Source organism: Callospermophilus lateralis, chromosome 5 (genome assembly GCF_048772815.1).
Source record: "Callospermophilus lateralis isolate mCalLat2 chromosome 5, mCalLat2.hap1, whole genome shotgun sequence".
Classification (NCBI taxonomy): Eukaryota; Metazoa; Chordata; class Mammalia; order Rodentia; family Sciuridae; genus Callospermophilus; species Callospermophilus lateralis.
Window position 1 is genome coordinate 72,347,122 of NC_135309.1, and position 27,198 is coordinate 72,374,319.

At 34.5% G+C, this 27,198-nt stretch overlaps 1 protein-coding gene across 1 annotated transcript; it reads right to left on the reverse strand.

Moving 5' to 3' along the window:
* Positions 1 to 20,004: 20,004 nt before the first annotated feature.
* Pcdha13 (protocadherin alpha 13) lies at positions 20,005 to 22,367 on the reverse strand. Its single transcript, XM_076855965.2, is given in 2 exon segments — positions 20,005 to 22,118; positions 22,121 to 22,367. Coding segments are annotated over 2 exon segments (2,361 nt in total).
* Positions 22,368 to 27,198: the final 4,831 nt, after the last annotated feature.

Sequence of the window (27,198 nt, forward strand, 5' to 3'; positions counted from 1 at the left end):
CAAGAAAAGGAGAAAGAAAACACAAAATAGTGTTATGAGAAATATAGGAATTAATCACTACTTATCCTCACTATAAGATTTCAAATTACTGGAAAAGTAAAACTATAAAAGTTTTGCCAAGGGTTCAAGGTAGAGTAGGGAACAATAAGATTGAATAGGTAAAGTACAAAGTGAAACTATTCTTCATGATACTTTAATTGTGAACACAAGACATTAGGATTTTGTCAAAATTTATAGTACTTGATAGAACAAAGAATAAATTTTAATATTTATGACATCTTGGAATGGAATGAAGAATGTAAAAATCTAAAAAGATAACAAGAGAATTTTATGAACAATCTATGCCCATATATTTATAATTTATAGAAATGGATCAATTCTTTGGAAACATAAATCACTAAAAAAATGGATAATCTCAATGGCCCTAAACTTATTAAAGGACTTGAAAATACACACACACACACACAAACACACACACACATACACATTACATACATTTTTTAAAGCACCAAGCCCAGATGGTTTCACCAGAGAATTCTACCAAACATTTAAAGTATGATACTAATTCTCTACAATCTCTTCTAGAGAAGAGGGGACACTTGCTAACTCAGTCTATCAGTCCAGTATTGTACTAATAACAAAATGAGATAAATATATCACAAGAAAAAGAAACTACAGATCAGATTTCAAGAGTATTTTTGGTAAAGGTAAATTGAATAATGATGCCTTGAAGATGTCCAGGTCCTAATCTCATAATTTCTGAATATAGTACTCTGCATGGTAAAAGGAATACAGATGTGATTAACTTAGGATTTTAAATATGGGCAGGTTATATTGGATTACTGGGGTGAGCCCTAGGTAACCACAAAGCTCCTTTATAAGAAGTGGGCAAGAGAAACAGAGTCAGCAGTAGGACATGAGATTTTGTGAGCAAGAGATTTTGAAGTGATAGGTGGAAGCAGCCACAAGCTAAGGAATGCAGGCAGCTTCTGGAAGCTAAAAAAAAGGCAAGAAAATGGGAATTATTTCCTGAAGCCTCCAGAAAGAATAAAGCCTAGCTTACATCTTAATTTTAAACTTTGGACTTCTAGAATTTCAAGAGAATAAATTTGTGTTATTAAAAGCCACTAAATGTGTGGTATTTTGTTACAGCAACAATGGGAAAACTAAAACAAACATAGATATAAATATTCTCAAGAAAATATTAGCAAATTGAATCCACTAATGTATTAAAAATTATATATCACTAAACCAGTGGAATTTATTCCCAATATCCAAAGCTGGCTCAACATTTCAAAATCAATTAATGTAATCTACCAAATTAACAAGGAGAAAAATAATATGATCAATCAATTTAATGCAAATAAAGTACCTGACAGGAGCCAACAATTCATGATAAAATTCTCAGTGAATGGGAATAGAAGGGAACAACCTGAATTTGACAAAGAACATCTACCGAAAAAAAAAAAAAAAAAAACAATAGCTAACATCATCTTTATGGTAAGAAGCTGAACAATTTTGCCCAAAGATTGGAAACAAAGCAAGGTTATCCTCTATCCAACATTGTTCTGGAAGTACTTGCTGAAACAGAAAAGAAAAGGAAATAAAAAGTGTATAGATATACATGAATATTTATGGTAGATTTATTTTTGGTCAACAAAAACTGAAAGCAACCAATATATTCATTAATATATGAATGGATAAACAAACTGTGGTATGTCTCCACAATGGAATAGTATCCATCAACAAAAAGAAATGATCTGTCAAGACACAAAAGCAATGGGTAGGGCTGGGGTTGTAGCTCAGTTGTGAGGCACTGGGTTTGATCCTCAGCACAACATTAAAAATAAATAAATAAAATAAAGGTATTATGTTCACCTACAAATAAAAGAAGTTTTTTTAAAGCAATGGGTAAATCAAAAGTGTAATTCAGTCAGAAAAAGCTACTCACTATAATATTTCAAATTACTGGAAAAGTAAAACTATAAAAGTTTTGCCAAGGGTTCAAGGTAGAGTAGGGGAGAGTAAGATTAAATAGGTAAAGTACAAGGTGAAACTATTCTTCATGATTCTTTTGAATTGTGAACACAAGACACGAGGATTTTGTCAAAATGTATAGTACTTTATAGAACAAAGAATAAATTTTAATATTTATGCCATCTTGGAATGGAATGCAGAATGTAAAAAAAATCTAAATATGTTACATAATTCAATCAATAAATGAGCAAAGAAACTAAATAGACACTTCTTAAAAGAAGAAATACAAATGGTCAAAATTAAATGAAAAAATGTTCAACATCTCTAACAATTTTAAAAAATGCAAATTAAAACTACACTGAGATTTTACCTTGCTCCAATCAGAATGGCATTGATCAAGAATACAAGTAACAACAAATGTTGGCAAGGATGTGGGGGAAAGGGTATACTCATACATTGTTGGTTGTACTGCAAACTGGTGCAACCACTCTGGAAAGCAGAATGTAGATTCCTCAAAAACTAGGAATAGTAAAGTAACTGTGGTATATATACACAATGGAATATTATTCAGCCTTAAAGAAGAATGAAGTTATGGCATTTTCCAGTAAATGGATGGAACTGGAGAATATTATCCTAAACAAAATAAGCTTATCCCAAAAAACCAAAGGTTGAATGTTTTCTTGCCGCAGTCCGGCTGCAGCAAAATAACCGGGGGGTGGGGGGGTGGGGGGGTGATGAATAACTTGTGTACATTGATGCAACAGGAATGGGAGCTGTTTATTGTAGGACCTGAGCGATATTTATACATTTTACACAGCTTATCTAATTAGCATAAAATAGATACAGCAGTCAACCAATAAGGAATCTCCACACTTAATGGCTCGCTTTTGTTACTTCACAAACCACTCCCTCTGGCATTTTGCCAGGCACCATGCAGACTTGTTTACAGACTTTAACATTTCTCTGGCAAAATAACAGGTGCCAATCTGACTTGTTTACAGACTTTAACATTTTCTCTGATATGCAGATGCTAATTCACAATAAGGAGGGGAAGAATAGAGGTATTTAGGACTAGATTTAGGGAGTAAAGGGAGGGAATAGGGTAGGGCATGGGAGTAGGAATGATAGCAGAATGAATCATACATTATCACCCTGTGTGCATATAGGATTGCATGACCTATGTAACTCTATGTCATGTACAACCAGACAAATGAGAAGTTGTACTCATTTTATGTATAATGTGTCAAAATGCATTCTATTATCATGTATAACTAATTAGAACAAATAAATAGTTTTTGTAAGGCTAACTATAATTGCCAATTAAAATAAATTAAAAAGAGTTCCTGGGTAATAAGCCAAAATAAACCTCTTTCCTTTAAAAAAATAAAATAATTTTAATTGAGAAAATAATAAAATAGCCTAATTATCAAAACAAAACAACAAAAACTAGAAATGGAACAAGATTTGACCCACCTCCTCAGTATATATATCCAAAGGATTTAAAATCGGCATATTACAGTAATGCAGTCACATCAATGTTTAAAGCAGCATAATTCACAGTAGTTAAGCTAGGAGCCAAATAGGTGCCCTTCAACAGATGAATGGAAAAGGAAATGTGATATGCACACACAATGGAATATTACTTATGCATAAAGAAGAATGACTTTATGACATTTACAAGTAAATAGCTGGATCTGGAGACTATTATGCTAAGGGAAATAAGGTTGAATTTTCTCTGATATGTGGAAGCTAACCCAAAATGAAGGGTAGGGGATGCAGGGGGCAATATAAGTTCAGTGGATTAGACAAAAGGGAAGGGAGGGCGGATTGGAACAGGAAAAAGAGTGGAATGGATCTGACATAACTTTCCTGTGTACATATGTGAATATACCACAGTGAATTTCACCATCAAGTACATCCACAAGAAATTAATTAATAAAAATAATTATGGGTAAATGGCAGAAATACCAATAGAGGGAAGGGAGTAGGGGAAGGAGAAAGGGAAGGGGAAGGTGTGGTACTAGGGTCTGAATTACAGTAAGATATATTCCATGTTTGTATAATTATGTCAAAATGAATTCTAATGTCATGTATAACTAAAAAGAACCAATAAAATAAAATTTAAAAATAAAAATTTAAAAATATTAGAAATATATGAAATAACCTCAGTGAAGGAAGTTGAGTAATAAGGTGCTGACCTGAGCAACTCTGGAAATGATGTGATTTATAAGACTAGAGGGAAAAGGAACATTTTTGTACTACAGTTAATAGAGTTGTTATCACAGAAGTACAGGTCAACATTCTGAAGTCACTATACATGCATACTTAAATAAATTAAGTAAGTTAATTGAACAATTAAGTAAATGGATGACAAATGGGAGATGATGAAAAATGTTGTAGTGAAAAGTTTCAGATAACAAATAGAAGAGGCTGGAATGATCCATGTGGTAAGTATTAGAGTTGAAGACATCAATATAACTCACATTTATCTTGATATAGATGGTTACAAAAAGAATATTTGTAGATATGTGTATATGCATACAGTGGTATATACATATATTCTTCCTGTCAGCTGAGAGGTCCTAGAAGCAACAGCATAATAGTAACAGTGGGTGCACCTCATATTCAGATCTTGATTTCTAATACTACTTTTAAATAAAAGCTCCTTGTAAAAATGCATGATTCTAAGACTGGAACAAGAAATATACTAGATGAACCTCAAGCATCTCGTAGTACCATAAAGTAAGAATATACTAAAAGCAAAGGGGTCAGCTAAGAGCTCCAGAGATGAAACAATTTGAGCAACAAATGTTATTCATTCATTCATTCATTCATTCATTCATTTTTGTAGTGCTGGATGCCAAACCCAGGGCCTTTGCATGTTAATTAAGTAGTCTACCACTGGGCTACACCCTCAGTCCTGACAAAGAATTTTTAAATATGAAAGGAATGATCCTTGAAAGAAAAAAAACTGCTAAGTTTGACTTTATTAAAATTTTAAATTTTTGCTTGTGAATGAAAACACAAGCCACAAGGTGGGATAAAATACATGTAAAACCTGTATCTGATAAAGGACAAATAATTCTAAAAACTCAACAGACAACAATCCAGTTTTAAAATGGGCAATAGATCTGAACAGATCTCACTAAAAAAGATATATAAGCCAGGCTTGGTGGTGCACATCTTTAATCCCAGTGGCTCAGGAAGCTGAGAAAGGAGGGTCAGGAGTTCAAAGCCAGCCTCAGCAACAGCAAGGTGCTGAGACACCTGTCTCTAAATAAAACACAAAATAGAGCTGGGGATGCGGCTCAGTGGTCAAGTGCCTCTGAGTTCAATCCTTGGTTCCCCCCCACACCACCACCAAAATAAAGAAGATATACAGGTGACAAACATATGAAAATATCACACATAAAGAATTGCAAATTTAATCAAGAGTAAGATGATGACCATACACCTATTAGAGTGCCTCAAATTTTTAAAAAAACTGACAATATCAAATGCTGACAGGGATTGCAGATCAATAAGAACTCTCATTTATTGCTGGCAAGAATAAAAAATGGTATACCCACACTGGAAGACTGTTTGGCAGTTTTGTACAGAACTAAACATGGTCTTACCATAAAACTGAGCAACTACACTCCTAAGTATTTAGATAATTGATTTGAAAGCAGGTCCAAATGAAAACCTGCACATAGCCTGGTACAGTGGTGAACACCTGTAATCCCAACAACTTGAGAGACTGAGGTAGGAGGATCACAAGTTCATGCCAGCCTAAGAAACTTAGCAAGGCCCTAAGCAACTCAGTGGGACACTGTCTCAAAATTAAAAAAAAATTTAAAGGCTGGGGATGTGGCTCAGTGGTTAAGTGACCTTGGGTTCAATTCCCAGTACCAAAAAAAAAAAAAAAAAAAGGAGGTAGGGAAAAGAGCCTCACATAAATGTTTATATCAGCTTTATTCATAATTGACAAAACTGGAAGCAACCAAGATGTCTTTCAAAAGGTGAACAGATAAGCAAACTCTGGTATATTCATACAATGGAATATTATTCACTGGTAAAAATAAATTTAGTGATGAACCCATGGAAAAACACAAAGGAACATTAAATGGGTATATCTTGGTAATAAAAATAGGTTGAACATATGGTTCTAACTATATGATAGTCTGGAAAAGGCAGTGTTATACTTAGAGTTAAACATATATAAAAATTTAATAGTAACCCACAAATAGCCCAATTTTATAAAGAGTAACAGATATAAACAGATATTCCTCAAAAGAACACACACAAATGACCAACAGGTATATGGGGGAAATGTGCATTATCAGTAACCATCAGGGAAATACAAATCAAAACCACAATGAGATATCACTCATACTTGTAAGAACAACTATTATCAAAAAGATTGAAGATAGTGAATGTTGAAGAGAATGTGGAGAAAAAGGAATTCTTGCATACACCATTGGTGGGAATGTAAATTAATGCAATCATTATGGAAAAGTGGGGAGGTTCCTCAAAACATTAAAAATAAAACTACAATATAATCCATAAATCCCACTACTGGGTATAAATCTATCCAAAGGAAACGAAACCAACAATTCATTTCCTTTGCACTCCTTTGTTCATTGTAGCCCAATTCACAATAGCTAAGAAATATAAATGTCTATCAGCAGATGAAAGAATTAAGAAAAGTAGAATATATACACAATGGATACTTTTTGTTCAACCATGAAAAAAAGAACAAAATCCTATAATTTGCAACAACATATATAGAAATGAAGATCATTGTGTTAAGTGAAATTAGGCACAGAAAAAAATACAAGAACCATATGATCTCACCCATGTAAAATCTAAAACTGTTGCTCTCATAGAAGTTCAGACTAGAATGGTGGTTACCAGGGGCTGAAGAGATTAGGTGGGAAGGAGGCACAGGGAAAGATTTATCAATGAGTACTAAGTTACAGTTAAATAGAAGCAAGAAATTCTGATATGCTCTTACATAGAAGGGTGACTATAGATAATAATAATGTACTAATCATTTCACAAAGCTAGAAGAGATTATTAAAGTTTTCACTATAAAGAAATGATAAACATTTGTGCAGACAGATTATGTTTACCCTGTTTCAAGCACCATACAATATAGGCGTGTATTGAAACTTCCCATGATATCCCATTGCTATATACAATTTTTATGTTTTCGTGTATCATTTGAAATAATAATTTAAACTAATTTAAATTTAATAAATAAACAAATAAGACTCAGTTATGAGATGACTGACTAAAGAAAAGAGAGTTTTAAAAATAGATATGATAAAGATGAGAAAATTTATCAAAAAAATTATTTAAAAAGCAAAAGAATTTTTTCAGAAGTAAAAAGTAAACTAGAAGGAACACAACAGCGAATAAACACTGAATAATGCCTTAAGAAAAATGTAAGATGAAAATAAGAAATAATTAAAATCTTATAAAAAGAATTAAGTAGAATTTAGAACTGTTAGCTATTAAAGAAAGATACAGTATTTAATACATATGTAATTGGAGTCCTTGAAGAAAAAATCTGAAGTAATAATATAGAATACTAAAATCTATGATCTAGGAAAATAAAACTTGAAACTGCATATTGCAGAAAATGTCTGATGTATCTATCTGAGACAACTAACCCAGAATAACCAAAATCAAGATATATTTTCATAAATATACTTGACATTAATGAAAATGTCAAGGAAAAAAACATGAATACCCAGGCAAAAATATTGGTAAATAAATACCACTTATAAAAAATAAAAATATACTGTCAGATATTTTGAAAGCAATACTTGATATGAAAAGATAAGAGCATAGTGAAAGAAATTCAAAAGCAGATCTGCATCAAATCCACCAATTCCATGCCTGATTCCACTGGCACAGAAAGCACTGAGAATTCCAAATTAATTGGTTTGAAGGACACATGAAGGGTTTCACAGGTGATGAATGCCGATATTAAATCTACTGGAGTTTCACATACAAGATAAAAAGAGATAACATCCAAAATTGAGATAAGATTTCTTTGAATGAGGCATAAGAAATATGGATACTTAAAACTCTACCTTGAAATATTTTATCTCAAGATAAAGGATGGAATGTGGAATGGAGATTTCAGTTTTCATTTGGTTCATGAAATCTATAAGGCCATAAAACAGGTTATATAAAAAGCTTCATAATTCAATTTATATGCACATTAGAAGGAACTTCCAGGTGTTACTGTAAATCCTCAATGTATTGTTTCAGCAGTACTAATTTAACGCCAATATATTCTAGATGACGTTTCACATTGTTAAGCTCTTTCTGTTCCTTTGGGAACTGAACTCTTTTCTCCATGGTTTTTGGATTTGACATTATGTTTGAACTTTTATGTGGTAATTGACATGTGACAGAGCAATGATAGATTGGAATCCACCCCAAATCCAGGCATCATGAGTAAATCTTGCTTATCCTCTCAAAGTCAAATGGTAGGCATATCCCATATCCTTTCATTCAACAAGAGTGCCAGATTCCTTTAGCTAAACTGATTTCAGAGTAGAACTGCACTGACCTCAACTAATTTCAAAATGCTGCTTTTTATTTCTGCATTTGTTGAATACTTTGCACAACTGAAAATGGTCAGCTTTGAAGGTAAAATGGAAAATCTTGAAATTAGAAAAGCAACTATGTTGCCAAATTTATAAATCAAGCATTTGGGAAGTGAAGACTAGACTATTTCATCCATCATTGAGCAAATATGCTTTCTTCTCTTCTCAGCAGCACATGGATTCTTCTCTAAAATGGACCATATGTTATGCCAAAAAGAACCTTCAGCAAATACAAAAAAAAAGAAAGAATACCACCCTGCATTCTATCAGATCATAATAAAATAAAACTAGAAATCAATGTTAAATAAAACTAGAAATCAATGTTAAAATACAATATAGAAGCTACTCCAACATCTGGAGACTAAATAGCATGCTATTGAATGATGAATGGATAGCAGGAGAAATCGGGGAGGAAATAAAAAAATACTTAGAGGTTAATGAGAACACTGATACAACATATCAAAATCTCTGTGACACTATGAAGGCAATGCTAATAGGAAAGTTCATTGCATTGAGCTCATACCATACATTAAAAGAATAAAAAGACAAAAAAATGTCCAAACATTACACCTCAAAGCCTTAGGAAAAAGGAGAACAAATCAACACCAAAATCAGAAGACAGGAAGTATTAAAATCAGAGCTGAAATTAATGAAATTGAAACAAAAGAAACAATTCAAAAAAATGACAAAACAAAAAGTTGGTTCTTTAAAAAATAAATAAAATTGATAAACCCTTAGCTACACTAACAAAGAGAAAGAGAAAACTCAAACTACTAAAATTTGTGATGAAAAAGGAAATATCACGGTGGACACTACTGAATCACAGAAGATAATTAGAAACTATTATGAAAATTTATACTTCAATAAAATATAAAATCTTGAAGACATCAACAAATTTCTAGAGGCATATGATCTACCCAAACTAAATCAATTGGACATACATAATTTAAACAAATCAACTTCAAGCAATAAAATAGAAGATACCATCAAAAGCCTACCAACCAAGAAAAGCCCAGGACTAGATGAATTCTTAGCCAAGTTCTACAAGAACTTCAAAGAAGAACTAACATCAAATACTCCTCAAATTATTCCATGAAATCAAAAAGGAGGAAACACTTCCAAACTCATTCTATGAGGCTAGTATCACCCTGATACCAAAACCACACAAAGATACATCAAGGTAAGAAAACTTCACACCAATATCCCTGACGAACATACATGCAAAAAATTTCAATCAGATTGCAAATTGCATACAAAAGCATGTTAAAAGATACTGCACCACAATCAAGTGGGATCACAGGGATGCAAGGTTGGTTCAACATATGGAAATAAATAAATGTAATTCATCATAGCAATAGACTTAAAGACAATAATCATCATTATCTCAATAAATTCAGCAAAGAATTTGACAAAATATAGCTTTCATGTTCAAAACACTAGAAAAACTAGGGATACTAGTTACATACCTCAACATTGTAAAAGCTACCTATGCTAAGGCCAAGACCAACATCATTGTAAATGGAGTAAAAAATGAAAGTATTCCTCTAAAAACTGGAATGCCCTCTTTCACCACTTCTATTCAACATAGTCCTTGAAATCGTAGCCAAAGCAATAAGACAGACTAAGGAAATTAAAAGGATGTGAATAGAAAAAGAAGAAATCAGACAAATCACTATGTGCCTTCAACATGATTCTATATTTAAAAGATCCAAAAAAAATTCCACCAGAATACTTCTAGAACTAATAAATGAATTCAGCAAAGTATCAGGACATAAAACCAACACCCATAAATCAAATGCATTTCTATACATCAGTGATGAATCTTCTGAAAGATAAGTCAGGAAAACTACATCATTCACAACAGCCTCAAAAAAATAAAATACTTGGAAATCAATCTAACAAAAGAGGTGAAAAATATCTCTACAATGAAAACTACATAACACTAAAGAAAGAAGTTGAAGAAGACCTTAGAAGATGGAAAGATTTCCCATGTTCTTGAATAGGCAGAATTAATATTGTCAAAATGGCCATACTATCAAAAGTATTATACAGATAAAAGGTAATTCCTATTAAAATGCCAATGATGTTCTTCATAGAAATAGAACAAGCAATTATGAAATTCATTTGGAAAAATAAAAGTCCCAAAGCAATCCTTAGTAAGAAGAAAAAAGCAGGAAGTATCACAATACCAGAACTTAAGCTATACTATAGAGCAATAGTAACAAAAACAGCATGGTATTGGCACCAAAATAGACATGTAGACCAATAGTACAGGATAGAAGACACAGATACAAATCCACATAAATACAGTTATCTCATACTTGACAAAGGTGCCAAAAACATACATTGGAGAAAAGATAGCCTCTTCATCAAATGGTGCTAAGAAAACTGGAAATCCATATCATATGTTAAAAAATGAAATTAAACCTCTATCTCTCACCCTACACAAAAATCAACTCAAAGTATATCAAAGACTTAGGCACTAGAAGAGACATTCTGTGCCTATTAGAAGAAAAATTAGGCCCAAATCTTCATCATGTCAGCTTAGGACCTGACTTTCTTAACAAGACTTTTAAAGCAGAAGAGGTAAAATAAAGAATCAATAAATGGGATAGATTCAAACTAAAAGCTTATTCTCGACAAAGGAAACAATAAATAACATGAAGAGAGAGCCTACAGATTGGGAGAAAATCTTTACCACATGCATATCAGATACAGCACTAATCTCCAGGATATATAAAGAACCCAAAACACTTAACAACAACAAAAAAACAAATAACCCAATCAACAAATGGGCACAGGAATTGAACAGACACTTCAAAGAAGAAGATATACAATTGATCAACAAACATATAAAAAAAAGTTTATCATCTCTAGAAATTAGAGAAATGCAAATCAAAACTACTCTAAGATTTCACCTGACTTCAATCAGGAAAGAATAAGAAGTGTTGGCAAGGATATGGGTGTGGGGGGAGGTACATTCATACATTGACGATGGTACTGCAAATTGGTGCAATCACTCTGGAAAGCAGATGTGGAGATTCCTTAGAAAACTTGGAATGGAACCACCATTTGACCCAGCTATCCCACTCCTTGGTTTATACCCAAAAGACTGAAAATCAGCATATTACAGTGATGCAGCATGGAAAAAAGTTACAAGACTCTTTAGAGAAACATTGGAGAGGACCTAAATAAGAAGAGACTATACTATGTTCATGAGTTGGAAATGCATGTTTTGAAGATATTAGCTCCCCAAAAAATGATCTATAGATTTAATTCAATACCAATCAAAATTCAAAACTCAACTAGAATTTGTTTTGTATATGTGAAACTTTAAAAACCACAGTTTAAATGAAATAGTGATGGTCAAGAATTATCAATTCTTAGATAAGATAAAACTGGAATATAAGGTGATTTTTTTCAGCACTGGGGATTGAACCCAGAACCTCAAGATAGCTAAGTAAGAGCTCTACTATAGAGCTACATTCCTGCTGCCCATGTGATGTTTTCCTCTAGGTGGATATTGAGACAGAGAATGGCAACTTTGAGGTCAACCTGAGAAAATTAGCAAAACAATGTCTCAAAAATAAATATTTTTAAAAGGGCTGCAGCTGTAGCTTCGTAGTAGAGCACTTGCCTAGAATGTGTAAGGCTGTGGGTTCAATTACTACTACTGGGGGGAAAAAAGCTGATTAACATACCCACCTCATCAATTTAATTTTTATGGCGAGAATATAAATCTATTCCATAAAAATAACTATTAGCAATTTTGAAACACAGTATATTACTATTAACTATACCCATAAATAGTAACAATTATTATTTGTCAATTAAAATTTACAGCAAAAATAAATAGAATTACTTCCCTTTGAACATCAAAGTAGGAGGATTTATACTACCAGCTCTCAAGCCTTAATTAAAAACTACAGTTATAATAACTATGTCATACTTGCGGTACTGATATAAGACAAAAAGATTAATAAAATAGATTTTACACCTATAAAGACTCATATAATTATGAACAGTATATATGTCATAGGAATGACACTATAAGCAGTTAAAAAAAAGAAGAGATTTTCCCAAGTATAAAAGACAAAAATCATAAAGCTTCTACTCTAAAATATAGGTATGTTCATTGGCTCAGGGTAGAGATGGATTTTTTTCCATAGAAATCTTGCAAGTGCTTTATTAGATTTATATCCAGATACCTGATAGTTTAAAGTGTAATATCTTTTAAAATTTCATTTCCTTTGGGTGCACTGGTGCATGCCTGTAATCGCAACAACTCAGGAGGCTGGGCAAGAGAATCGAAGTTGGGAGTCACCCTTAGCAGCTTAGTGAGGCCTTAACCAACCTACATGATTCTGTCCCAAAATAAAAAAATAAAACAGCTGCATGTGGTTCAGTGATAGAGCACCCCTGGGTTCAATTCCAAGTATCCCCCACAACAAAAACAAAAACCCCCCAAACCCAAACCCAAAGCAAACTGAAATTTAAAAAATTTTATTTCCAGCTGATTTTTCCAGTTGAATGTTTATATATATTGCCTCTGTCATTGTTTATATGAATTTTTTAAAATTAGAATTGATGTCAAATGTTGTATGCATGTGCGAGTTTTTTCTCTTGCGAGAATTAATGTATTGAATGACATTTGTGGTTTTCCTTCGGCAAATGAACCTGTATTTTCTTGGAAAGACACATTTGATCATAATTAGATCACAATTTATAATTCATTCTATATATTCCTTGATTTACTTTAAGTTTAAAAAAAAATTCTTGCATTTAAGTTTCAGAGTGATACTTCCATATCCTTGCTTTTCTTCCCTATTTATTTCTTTGCCAGTAGTATTCAATTTATGGTAGTTTCTTAAATAATATAAAAGTGGCATCTCCTTCTATACTCAAAGATTTATATACTCTTTGAATTATTTCTCACTTGAACATAGAACTTATTATTGAAATTATCTGTACCTAGAGTTTTATTGGTGGGAATGCTTCTGATTACTAATTCAGTTTCCTTAGTGGTCAAAGGATTGTTCAGAGCTTTATTTCCTCTTATGTCAGTTATAGCAGGTGACATTTTTCAGAGTATATTCCCAATTAATCTAAACTCTCAGCTACATGTTAGCATTTTCTATATTCTAGTGACATTCCCCTTTTAATCATTTTTATAGGGGGAGCATACATTGAACTCAGGGGCACTTGACCACTGAGCCACATAGCCAGCCCTATTTTGTATTTTATTTAGAGACAGGGTCTCACTGATTTGCTTGGTGCCTCACTTCTGTTGAGGCTGGCTTTGAACTTGTGATCCTCCCGCCTCAGCTTCCCAGGCCACTGAGATTACAGGCATGCACCACCACACCAACCAATTCTTCTTCTTTTGTTTTTCATTTTAAAAAATCATTTATTTTTTAGCAAGTGATTCTCTACACCAGAACAAAATATAATTTTGTATAAAATTCTAAAATTGAGCCTTGTAAATTCTTGATATCATTTTTTCTTCCTGTGTCTTTTTTTCTGGTTCAACTGCACTAGAGGTTATCATTATTATTGATTATTTCAAAAACCCCACTTTTAGCTTTCTTGAGCCTGTTTTCTACATTTACTTTTAAAAATCTTGATTGTATAAACAATTAAAATAATAAGGTCTTCTAGGGCTGGAGTTGTGGCTCAGTAGTAGAGTGCTTGCCTAGCAAGTATGAGGCACTGAGTTTGATCCTCAGCACCACATAAATAAATAAATAAATACATAAATACAATAAAGACATTGTGTCTATCTGTTAGAGTCTGTAAACAAGTCAGGATGGCGCCTGGCATTTTGCCAGGGGGAGTGGTTTGTGAGGTGGCTCCAGCGAGCCATTAAGTGTGGAGATTCCTTATTGGTTGACTGCTGTATCTAGTTTATGTTAATTAAGATAAGCTGTGTGGCATATATAAATACCTCTGTTGTCCTACAATAAACGGCTCCCACTCCTGCTGTATCAATCTACACAAGTTGTTCGTCATCCCCCGGTTATTTTGCTGCAGCCAGACTGCGGCATCTATCTACAACTAAAAAATAAAAAAATAAAAATTTAGGCCTCTAATGCTTGAAACCTGATAAAATGGCATATAATTCAAAGGAGATTAAATGAGTTAAAAAATAGATCTTGTCATTAGGGCTGGGGATATGTCTCAGTTGGTAGAGTACTTGCCTAGTATGTACAAGTCCCTGGGTTCAATCCCCAGCACCACCATCCAAAAAAAAAATCTTTGCATTGTTCCAGTTCTTTGAGATTACAGCATGTCTGATTTATAAATATGTGTTAAACCATACATGTGTGTTTAATCACTTTTCCATAAGTATGTTATATTCACAATTATAATGTTAAAATACAGAGATAAGTAGGAAAGAATATGAGCATTATTAGAGACAAAAACTATATTAGAACTTCCAAATTAAACGAGGTAAGATAATAAGCATTCCTTTTTAGTAAATCACCAAAATCATGAAAATAAAAAGGGACAAAAAAGTAAAATAACCAGGGCTGGGTTGTGGTTCAGTGGTAGAGCACTCACCTGGTACATGCAAAGCCCTATGTTCAATCCTCAGCACCATATTAAAATAAGGGTATTGTGTCCAACTACAACTAAAAAATAAATATTAAAAAAGTAAAATAACCAATAAACATGAAATAAAATATATAATACATATATAATGCATCACACTAAACATGAATTATCTAAATTCTACATTAAAAGAAAGGCATAATATTAAGTTTAAAAAGCAATATTGAGCTTCATCCTTTCATAAGAATGTACTTAATGTAATGAATAAGGTTGAAAATATAGGGGTTAATGAAAAGATATCCAAGTAAATTCTGATTTTAAAAATGTTGATATTAATAACAAACTCTTTGGAATTTAAAATTCAAAGAAACAAACAGAGTAGACAGATATTTTGCAATGATATACAATAATGTATGAACTTCTGTTTTATCCTACCATGATAAACAATAAGAAAACTGCATAAAGTATATAAAGGAACTGTTTTCATACAATAGGTAAGGAAGGCTACAATCTTCAAGAGAGAATACAAATAAGATCAACCTTAAGAATGTCCTCATCACACTAGGCAATAGCAAGGGGGAAAAGTAAACAGCCCAGTGGCCTCACTGCACCAGCATAAAGAAATCAAAGCTAAGCAAGGCCCAGAAAAATAGAATTTGCAAAGAAGGATATAAGAAAATGAACTGAGAAAGAGCTCCACAGATCTGCAGAGGGGTCTTCTACAAAATTTGGTTGAATAGTAGTAATGTGCATGTGCATTGGGTAAAACTCCACAAATCCAGGGAAATAATCACTTCAAATGAGTAAGCAGAATAATTCCTAGAACTCATTCAGGGCTGGAAATATTTTGCACTCCCATCAGTCAGAGAAAAGAGACTTCTTAAGACTTTACAGGGCATTAGGTGGTGTCCTAAGGCATTATTATGTTAAAAGCTGGTCAAATTAGTCCTATGCTAAAAGTATCCTAAATGTGCACTAACAAAGCTTAAAATCAAGCTTTGAAAGAAAAAAATTGTATCAAGAAACTCAACTTCACATCAAATTAAGTTCAATGCTCTTGAAAACAGAGCAACACTATTGATATTTTGATCTGGATAATTCTTTGTTATGTGGGATGTTTAGCAGCAATTATTGGATATTTAGCAGTCTCTCTGGCCTCTATCACTAGGTTCTATAGCAATACCCTAGTTGTAAGTACTAAAATGTATCCAGGTATTTTCAGATTATCTACTGGGGCAGGAGCAAAATTGTCCCTGGTGGAGAATCATCACTTTAAAGGAAAAAACACACACACACATACACACACACACACACACACACACACACACACTTCAGTACCTAACAATGTAAAATTCACCATGTCTGGCATCTAATCAAATATTACCTGCCATGCAAATCCACACAATCCACTCAAAAAGAAAGATCAATCAAAAGAAGCAGAGAAAAACATTCAAACAGGGAGACAAGAGTGTTAAAACATCTATAATAAATATACTTATGTAATCAAGTATATAGATCAAAAGATGAATATTATGTGGAGATAAATAAAATGAAAGACCCAAGTGGAATCTCACAGAGATAAGAAATATACTGTCTGAATTTTTCAAAATATACTGGTTAGGATTAGAAGACATGACACTACAAAAGGAAAAATTAGTGGAGTTGAAAATATACCAGTAAATGTATCTTAAATGAGGCACAGAGAGTGAAAAGACAAAGAAAACATCAGATGGTCCAACATATGTGTAATTGGAGTCACAGAAAGGCAGAAAGGAAGAAAAAATATTTGAAGCAATATGGTTAAAATTTTCCCAAATTTGGTGAAAATGGTAAATCCACAGATCAAGAAAATCAACAAACCCCAAATAGACTAACATAAAGAAAATAAGACTAAAGAACGTAATGATCAATTTGCAAAAATCAATGATAAAAATGACATTTTTAAAAGGATACTTTAAACTGACACTATAAGAAGTGATGGAGGGGAAAGAAGTTACACACAGCAGAACAAAGGTAAAAACAATAGCAATCTTCTCATCAGAAACTATTCAAGCCAGGAGAGGAGGGAATGAATAACACCTTTCAAAAATTATCCTATATATCCAGTAAAAATACGTTTTCAAAAATGAAAGTGCAATAAAAAATTTTCACAAATTTGAGTGAATTCAGTACCAGAACACAAGACGTATTAAAGAAAATTTTCAGGCAAAAATTAAATGGCACCAATCTAGAAATTTGTATTTAACAACAACAAAAAAAGAATGAATTTCAAAGCTATATTCCTATTCTGTAAAACCCCTGGTATATAAAGAACATTGAATATGTATTTATTAAATAAATTTAATTAATGAATTATATATATGTATATATATATATATGTGTGTGTGTATTTATTTATTTATTTATTTATTTATTTATTTATGGTGCTGGAGATAGAACTAAGGGCCTGGTGCATGTTAGTCCTGTGTTCTACCACTGAGCTTTACCCCTAGCCCAGTGAATTTCAATACAGAGGTTAGAAAGACTTTTCAAACTAACCTTCAAACTTTAAAATGCATAAAATAAAAATTAGACATGTTTGACTATATGAATTTTGAACACTTTTATATTGCAAAATATTCTATAAACAAATCAGTAGAAATGACACTGGAGAAAAGTACATTTGTGATGCACTTAGCACATAAATAGGTAATATTTATGTTGTCCAAAGAATTTTCCCAAATTAAGAACCACATTTTTTTCATATGTGAAAATGGGTAAAGAGTTTTATTGATAAATCAAAGACAATAAAGTCCAAAACAAAATAACATAAAATTCTCAATTCCACTGGTGACATATAGGAATTTAAAATCAAAATAACAGATATTTCTGTTTGTATATAAAGTATATTGACACCCAATTCAAGTCTTCATACTTGTACTTTGTACAGTGGTGTCCATCACATTCCACCATCCTTGTTAATCTCCTGCCCCCTCCCTTTCTCTCCCACCCCTCTTCCCTATCTAGAATTCATCTACTCCTCCCATGCTCTCCCTCCCAATTCCACTATGAGTAACCTCCCTATATCAGAGAAAACATTCCGGTATTTGTTTTGGGGGGATTTGCTGACTTCATACTTAGCATTACAAAAAGTGTGGTATTTATGTGTATTAAGAATTGTAATGCAAAAAAAAAAGTTACCTCAGATTAAGTAGAGAGAAATGAAAGGAGGGGAAGGCAGGGGATGTGGGGATAAGAAAAATAGTAGAATGAAACAGACATTATTACTGCATGTATGTATGTGACTGTATGACTAATGTGATTCTACAATATGTATACTCAGAAAAATGAGAAATTATATCCATCTATGTATGATACATCAAAGTATATAAGTGCATTCTACTGTCATGTATAACTGATTAAAACAAATAATAAAATATTTGTTTGATATTTGACTGATCACAGCAACAGAAAGTAAATCCTCTATTGCTTCTGGAGATAAGATGAAAAGAATGCTCTTAACTGTTTGGTGGAAATTTCAAGTACTACAAAATTTTTGGAAAACCACCTATTAACATACTTCAAAATTAAAATTATTGATACTCTTTGGTGATCAATTCCACTGTGAGAATCAAGTATCTGTTTTTAGGAAATACATAAAATGATAGTACAACATGTTCTTTGTAAAAGAACACTAAAAACAACGTGTTTGCTCATCCCCAGGTGAATAACTGAATGTGTAGTGATATGTCCACACTATCATTACCATACAGCTATTAATAGTATCACATTTGCAAAACCAAATGCCAAATGTTTTGTCTGATATAAGGATGCTGATTCATAATGGGCTTGGGGTGGGGAGCATGGGTGGATTAGACAACTCTAGATAGAGCAAAGGGGAGGGAGGGGAAGGGAGGGGGCATGGGGTTAGGAAAGTTGGTGGAATGAGATGTACATCACTACCCTACTTACATGTATTAAGACACAAATGGTGTGACTCTACTTTGTGTACAACCAGAGATATGAAAAATTGTGCTCTATACATGTAATATAATTTGTAATGCATTCTGCTGTCATACATAACTAACTAAAATAAAAGATTTCCAAAAAGTCTTGTGACAAAGAGATCTAAAATACATAATGTGTTAAATATTTAAAACAAAACAATAATAAAAAATCACTACATGAATGTAAATTAATGAATAATTATCTGAGTGCAAATAAAAATATGAAAGGAAAATCACAAGGAGCTTGTTATGGGATACCTGAGAGGGAAATATTGATGTGCCTAAAAGACAACAAAGGAGTGCAAAAAGAAATTATTTAAAAGAAAAAAAAAATGAACTGTAAAATGAGGCATTTCCGTGAAAAGTTATGAAACACTTTAAAATAATACATGTATGTAGGCATATTTGTAAATTAAATAAAAAGATTCAAAAATTTAAATTTTGATTAGCCTCATTAAAACAACATTTTTAAAACTGCTTAAGTTCTCAAAATGTGGGATTTTTGTAAATGGTGAATACGTAATAAATACAGAAAACTATTAACAGGACAACAAAACCAAATTATTTCAGTTTTGGACACTTCATTGTGGTGACTTCAGGTTTCACTATGAAGAATAATCCAACCTAAATGTCAATAACCAAATTGTTAAAGATGATAAAGAGCAGGGAAATTAAAATTAACCTAAGAAACAATCTCAAAATTGGGGTTAAAGATATTTTAAATGAACAACTGTCAAGAAGGCTAAAATATTTAGTTAAGACTATTTCTTAAGATGTATGTATATATTTTAATATCTAAGGACAAAAAAAATTATCAGATTGTCCAGGATTTACAAAAATTCTTTAACCAAAAATAAAAAGCAAATATGTTAAAAAAAAAAAGTCTATTCTTTAAAATAGGAACTTACCGCTTTCAAGAACTCTGCCTGCCCTTCTCCCTGGCATGTTTCTTCTGCAGAACTCAAAACTGGAGCAAGACCCGGGCTAAAGGCCATTAAGTCGGTCTTGGGTGGGACCTCTCCAGAACACACCCTCTGTAGCCTCTGTTGCGAGTAAGACCAGCTCCCCACCGCACTGGAGCACACCAGCGTGGGCTTCCCACGGCCGCACGCGCCCTCCGTGGGCACCGCGGAGCAGCGAAATGCCATGTACAGCACCAGCGTGAGCACCAACAGGCTGGACACCGCGCAGATCGCGATGATCAGGTACACGTTGACATCCACCAGCGCCGCCTCTGGGCCAGAGGCACTGGTGGACGACCGCGAAGAGACCTTTGACACCTGACCACTCTCCACCAGTGACACCAGCACTGTGGCAGTGGCGGTCAGTGCTGGTTCGCCATGGTCCTTCACTAGCACCAGCAGTCGCTGGCGTGGCGCGTCCACCTCATCCAGGGCGCGCGTGATACTGATCTCACCAGTATACAGCCCTACACGGAACGGGCTGCGCACACCGCTCGCCAGCGTCTGCAGCTCATACGATAACCACGCATTGTAGCCCGAATCCGCATCAACAGCGCGCACCTTCGCCACCACTTGGCCCACATCCACTGACAGTGGCACCAGCTCGCTCATAGAGCCACCTGCCCGAGGAGGCAGCAGCGTGGGCGCGTTGTCATTCTCGTCCAATACAAACACCTGTAGCGTCACGTTGCTGCTCAGGGAGGGCACGCCAGCGTCGCGCGCGGTCACCTGGAATTGCAGCAGCTCCAACTCCTCATGGTCCAAGGGCTGCAGCGCATACACCTTGCCGCTCTCTGCGTGCACTGACACGTAGCTCGACAGCGCACGCTCGCCCACCCGACGCTCAACCAGAGAGTAGGACACTAGCGCGTTCTCCCGCGCGTCCGTGTCCCGCGCGGACACTGTGAAGATGTGGAATCCCGGTGGGTTGTTCTCCTTCACGAACACGGTGTACTCGGTCTGCGTGAACGCTGGTGCATTGTCGTTCACGTCGGCCACCTCCACGGACATGCTGGCTGTGGCCGACAAGGAAGGCGAGCCGCCATCACGCGCTGTCACCATCAGCTTATAGTCAGATATAGTCTCACGATCCAGAACGCTGTCCAGCACTAGCGAATAATAATTCTTGAAGGTGGGCACCAGCTTAAAGGGGACAGGGGGCGTCAGAAAGCAGGTGACCTGTCCGTTGACACCAGAGTCACGGTCGGACACGCTGATCAGGGCGATGACTGCACTAGGTTGTGTATCTTCTCTGATGGGAAGTGACAGAGTAGTGATGGTTACTTCAGGGGCATTATCGTTTATATCTAGTACTTCCACCAAAAGGGTACAATGACCCGTCATTGGAATATTCCCTTTGTCAACTGCCTCCACGGATATTTCATATAATTTCTTTTCTTCAAAATCCAGTTTACCTTTTGTCCTAACTTCTCCATCGTTGGAATTTATGTTAAATGCATACACCACTGAGGGAGACATGGGCCTTCTAAAAGAGTAAACTATATCTCCATTAGTACCATCATCAGGATCTGTGGCATTTAGTTTAATCAGGAGTGTTCCATTAAGTGCATTCTCTAACACTTTAACTTTATAAACGAATTGATCAAATTCTGGAGCATTGTCATTCACATCCAGAATTATGATCAACAGCTGAACTGTGCCTGTCAGCTCTGGTTTACCTCCATCACTGGCTGTCAGTAATAAACTATGTTCCTGAATTGCCTCCCTGTCTAATGTTTTCCTTAACACAAGTGATAACGAAGACGTTTGTTCACGATTGTTTTGCGTATCCAAAGTGAAATAATCGTTGGGATCCAGTCGGTAGGTCAAGGCAGCGTTTGCGCCAATATCTGCATCCGAAGCGCCATCTAGTGGAAATCTGGTTTCTGGACGTCTAGATTCTGCAATCATTATGCTTTTGTTATTTTCAGGGAATACCGGCGGATTGTCATTAATATCTTTAACCTCCACCTCCACATGAAAAACCTGAAGTGGCCTGTCCACGATCACCTCCAGATGGATGCTACACTCTGCAAAATGCCATTCTGCAGATTTACCTCCAGAAGGTCCCCGCGGTCCTTGGACGCCACCCGGAACAGGCGTGGCACCAATTCTGTTATCTCCAGCCCCAGGTCCTGCGCGATGCGACCCACAAAGGTGCCGTGTTTTGCCTCCTCCGAGACAGAGTAGTGGAGCTGACCGCTCCCGGCCTCCCAGTCTGTGAGGAGCAGAAGCGAGAACAGAAGGTGCCAGGCTCCCGGGTCTCTTTGCAAGGAAAACAGCATGATACACGCATAAGGATTCATAGATATCTACAGTATATAGAACGCCTTACATAAAACTTCCTCGCAAGGATCCGTTTTATGAGCTTCTAGTGAGAGAGAATTCGCAACGGATTTCTCACTACCTGACGAATTTTCTGGAGGAAGATACGGTGCCTTTCTTCGCAGAAACATTCTCAGTAAAGAGCGACACCATGCGCATGAATGTGTAAGTGTAAGAATGACTAGGTCTTCATATTTTCCATTGATATAGGGTATCATTTTCCTCACATTTACCGACTTTTTCGCCGCAAATATGTAATTTGAGATTAAATATATACCTTTACAGAAACAGTAAATCGTTGTATGCTGCTCAGCATTGGATGTTATTTGACAGTTGGTTGATGTGTTCAATTTTTCCAAAAATTTGTTTCATGTGTAAAACCTCCATGGAGAACTTTTAAAGGGAGAATATTATACATTCACTTGAGAGCAATGGATCTCTAGTTCTCATATTCCTGAAGGCTTTGGTTGTAATTTCCTTTTCCTGTAATATTTTTCAAGACCTTCTCATACAATGGCCACTGATTCCAAATGGAAATATAACAATCACATAAGGGGGGAAAAAGCAGATGAATGCAAAGGATATTGGTAAGTGATACACCAGATTTTGAATTATTTCACCATATTTATAAATTCATCCAAATGTGACTGTGCCGTGTAGGTAAAATGTTTGTATATGAAAGAAAGTGTTTAGTCAAATGTGTGTGAGCTTGTGTGTGTGCATAAATACACAGTAAACTCAAGACTATTTAAATACAACAAGGCTTTGAAGTTTTAAGTTTCCTTTGCCAGAAACATGCTAAGAACCAGCCTCCTGCGTATTTAATAGAATTTAAACTACAACCAATAGACTTACCTTCTTTTTCTTTTTTCCTCCCTTTCTCATTTCATCATCACTAAGAAAAAACTTACTACCATTTAAATTGATTCTGACTTTCCAAGTAAGTGACAATAGCAAGACAAAGGTGTTAACACATCGTAAGCAAGGAAAAGAAGTGAATCTTTTATCCATTGATATCATTACCAGGTCCAGGCTGAATAACACAATGAAAAATATATAATAGCTCTAATAAATATCTTTCTGATATTTATTTTTGTGCACAACTCTGTAGGAAATGACAGCTGGATTGATTTCTGTACCTCTTTCCCCTATTAAACTTTAAATAGAGTATTTGGTATTTGTTTGCTCTCATCATCCTCTCAAGCTCCATTACTTCTACTAACATACTTCATTCTCATAATGGGAAAATATCATGATTATTTCTAATGATTCTTGTTTATTTGGCCCTCCACTGCTTCTCAAACTTCTCCACATAAACTAAAATTCATAGTCAACCATTTAAAATATGTCCTTCCAGATATCATAAGATCAGTCACCTGTTTATCTTACTCCTCTCTATCATTCTGTAGCATCCAACACACAATTAACTATTCATTTTCTCTATTCTTCCTATTGACCTCAGTAAAAAGTAGTTATTTAATGATGATGACTATATTCTCTAGAAGTTTACTTACACATTTTCTACAGCTGGACCTCAAGTTAAACTCTTCCTATTGCCTTCAGATATTATTTTATATTGTCCTCTCTTCACAATTCTCCACTCCATTCCTACTGCTTGACTTTTGGATAATTTTCCTATTAGGAGAGTGAACTCACTGCTCTCTTCTCATATCAACAATTTTCTTTGTAGTCTCTACTTTTCTCCCTATTAGTTCACAGGAAAAAACTGTCCCCACTTTTTATGCTAACCCTATAATCTGAAAAATATTATTTTCCATTTTCATCTCCTTCATGTTTTTATCTTCATTTCATTCCCTTGCTTCCTGTTTTGTCTTTCATATCACCTTCTTTACTTGCTTCTTTGCTCTCACACAAAAAAATTCTCAAATATATCTAACTAAAATATGCATCAATTTATATATAAATAATTGTATTATATGTTTTTATTAAAACATATGTATATATATGAATATATATACTTAAACATGCTACTTCTGGGGGAAAAAACTTTTGTTTATCTCCTTTCCTTCACCTCTAATTTCTAACATTTAGTTGAAGTTTGATCTCAGCTGTCTATCTATTCTCCCTGAGATTTTAGGCCTACTATAGTTGGGTGAATGGTGGTTCCTCAAAAAGATATACCCACATCTTAAGGCTCAGAACTTTTGAATATTACTTTATAGGCAAATTATGTAATTAAATTAAGAATCTTGCAAGGAGACATTTATCCTGGAGTATACAGGTGGGCCCTAAGTGCAATCACATGTACACAGAGAATACATGGAGAAGAGGAGGAAGCTATGTGACCATGGAGACAGAGATTGGAATGATGCAGCCACAAGCTAAGGAATGGCACTACCCATGAGAAACTTAAAGAAGCAAAGAACAGATATATTCCCTAGATGTATTCCCCTAGAGCTTCCAGAGGGAATACAGCCCTGCTAATACCTTGATTTTGGACTTCAGATCTCCAAAACTGAAAGTGAATAGATTTTTGTTGTGTACCATCCAGTCATTTCTTATAGCAGCTCCAGGAACTAACACAACTATCCACCTAAATTGTTTTCTTGGAATTATTATTTTTTAAATGTTTAAGTTTCTGGTCTTGGTGATTTTATCCTTTCAAGGATTTATATTTTTCTCTCAGGCATTTATTTTATAATCTCCTCTGAATTCTAGATCCATACTTCCAGTCATGGTAGTGTTCTCTTGAAACCTCAAAAATACCATTTTCTTAAATGTTCCTCTCCATTCCTTACATGACCAAACATATATGAACTGTTTTTCCAACTCTGTTTTGCATATTTTTTTAGAGCAATTACATCCTCCCTGTTGACAAAATTGAAAAGAGAGGGGGTTTTATCTTCAACTTTTATCTTTCTCATCATTTATACTGAGTCATCAATCATCTGGCTGCTTCTACCTTACTACCATATATATGGTTCTTTCCTTCCACTTCCACTACTGGCAATTAAACTTGCACATGCTAGAGCCTGGCACATGCTAGGCAAATCCTCTACAGCTACATCTTATATTCCCAATTCCTGTACATGGTTCTTTTGATTCATTTCTACTGTCATAATTTAAGCCTTTAGAGAAATTAGAATGGAGATCAAGGAGGCTATTTTAATGGCCCTAGTACATAAGGAAAAATTAATGAATCAAGTTTAATGTGTTTAGGAATTCTTTTAATTATTTTTATAATTTGTCTGAAATCCTAAATTTATGACCAAATTAAAAATAAATTTAAGAGTTATCAAACACCTAGTCAGTTTTTAATTTAACATACTATTATTTTCAATGCTAATCACTCATAGATAGCAAGAAAAAGGAGAGAAATGGAAATTTTCAGATGTGGTGATCTATGGTCTTCATTATATCTATGTAACTCATTCCCTAAAGTAATGTTGAATAACACATGAATATTCAAAATAAGGATGACTAAGACAAAGATCTTGACTTTTAGCTTGAGATGGATACATATGTAGAGTCAAAGGTTTTCTAACTTTAATGATATTTACATCTATCAAAATTGCTTATGGCAAATCAAATTTTCAAACAAAAAACTAAAGAGTTATATACAATTCTATACAAAGTTCATATCTACTAATTTGGAATGAAGAAAGTGACATATAATTGTGAAAATTTTTGTATGTTAATCAACATCAGAATTTGGGACATATGAGCTTCTCTCATTTAGAGTTCATTAAGGTCATCAGAAGCAAAATAATCCATGTAAATTGTATAGAAAAGTTCATTATTTTTCTTTCTACATTTCTTCATATTCTCTTATTGCCGCAGTCTGGCTGGGCACAAATCATGAGCCACTGAAGCAGGAACAAACTTTATTTTTGAACTGCAAGAAAACACTTCACCCACGCTCCAGGGGGAATTCTCCCGAACACCACTGGGCTAGTCCAGGAACCCCCAGCTGGAAATATCTCTCCACGAAATCCCTCCTCTTGACTTCCCCAACCAATGGGAACTCTCTGGAAATCCCCAGGAATCCCCACTGAGCACTCCAAAGTAATGTGAGAACTCAAAAGTAGGGGCAGAGTAGGTTAGTAATGCCTCGCCTGTCAATCAATACTGATGGCAAAATGCCAGGGGCCATACAGACTCGTGGCTCTCCGCATCTTATCTTGAGATAATTGTTAATTAAATATGTTGTTTCTGAAAATAAGTAAAGATGTACACAGTTGTTACTGAATGTAGAAATGAAAAAATAGAAGGAAAAGTGTTTCAGCTGAGAACCTCTTAATTAGCAGACAACTTGCTATAAATTTTTGATAATTTATAAAAACTCTTTATTGATTGCTTTTAAACTTCAATACTCTCAATGAACTTCAATAGGGCTTCCATTATCTTCCAATGATGCATGTAATGTTAGAATATGGTAATACATGAAAATTATGTGAAATTAAAGTAAACAAGTGATAAGTGGTTTAAGATTTAAGAAAAGAATGATCAGACCAGAGAACAGTAGACATTTCATGGTTTACGGGATAACATTATGAAGAAAAGAATAAGAAAAAGAGGATATGGTTATAACCTAAAATCAAGTTATTACAGGGAAACATATACATAAATGATATCAATAACGTACTTCCCTGGAAGAATTTAAACAATCTTCTTGAGATGGCTGAAGACTGGAACTGAAGGCTAATAGGTCAGTCTTAGGTGGTCCTCTCCAGAACACACTCTCTGCCTCCTGCGAGTACCACCCAACCTCCACCTCCAAGAAGCACATCTTCGTGCACTATCCAAGCTGGCATGCGCGCTGGGCAGGCT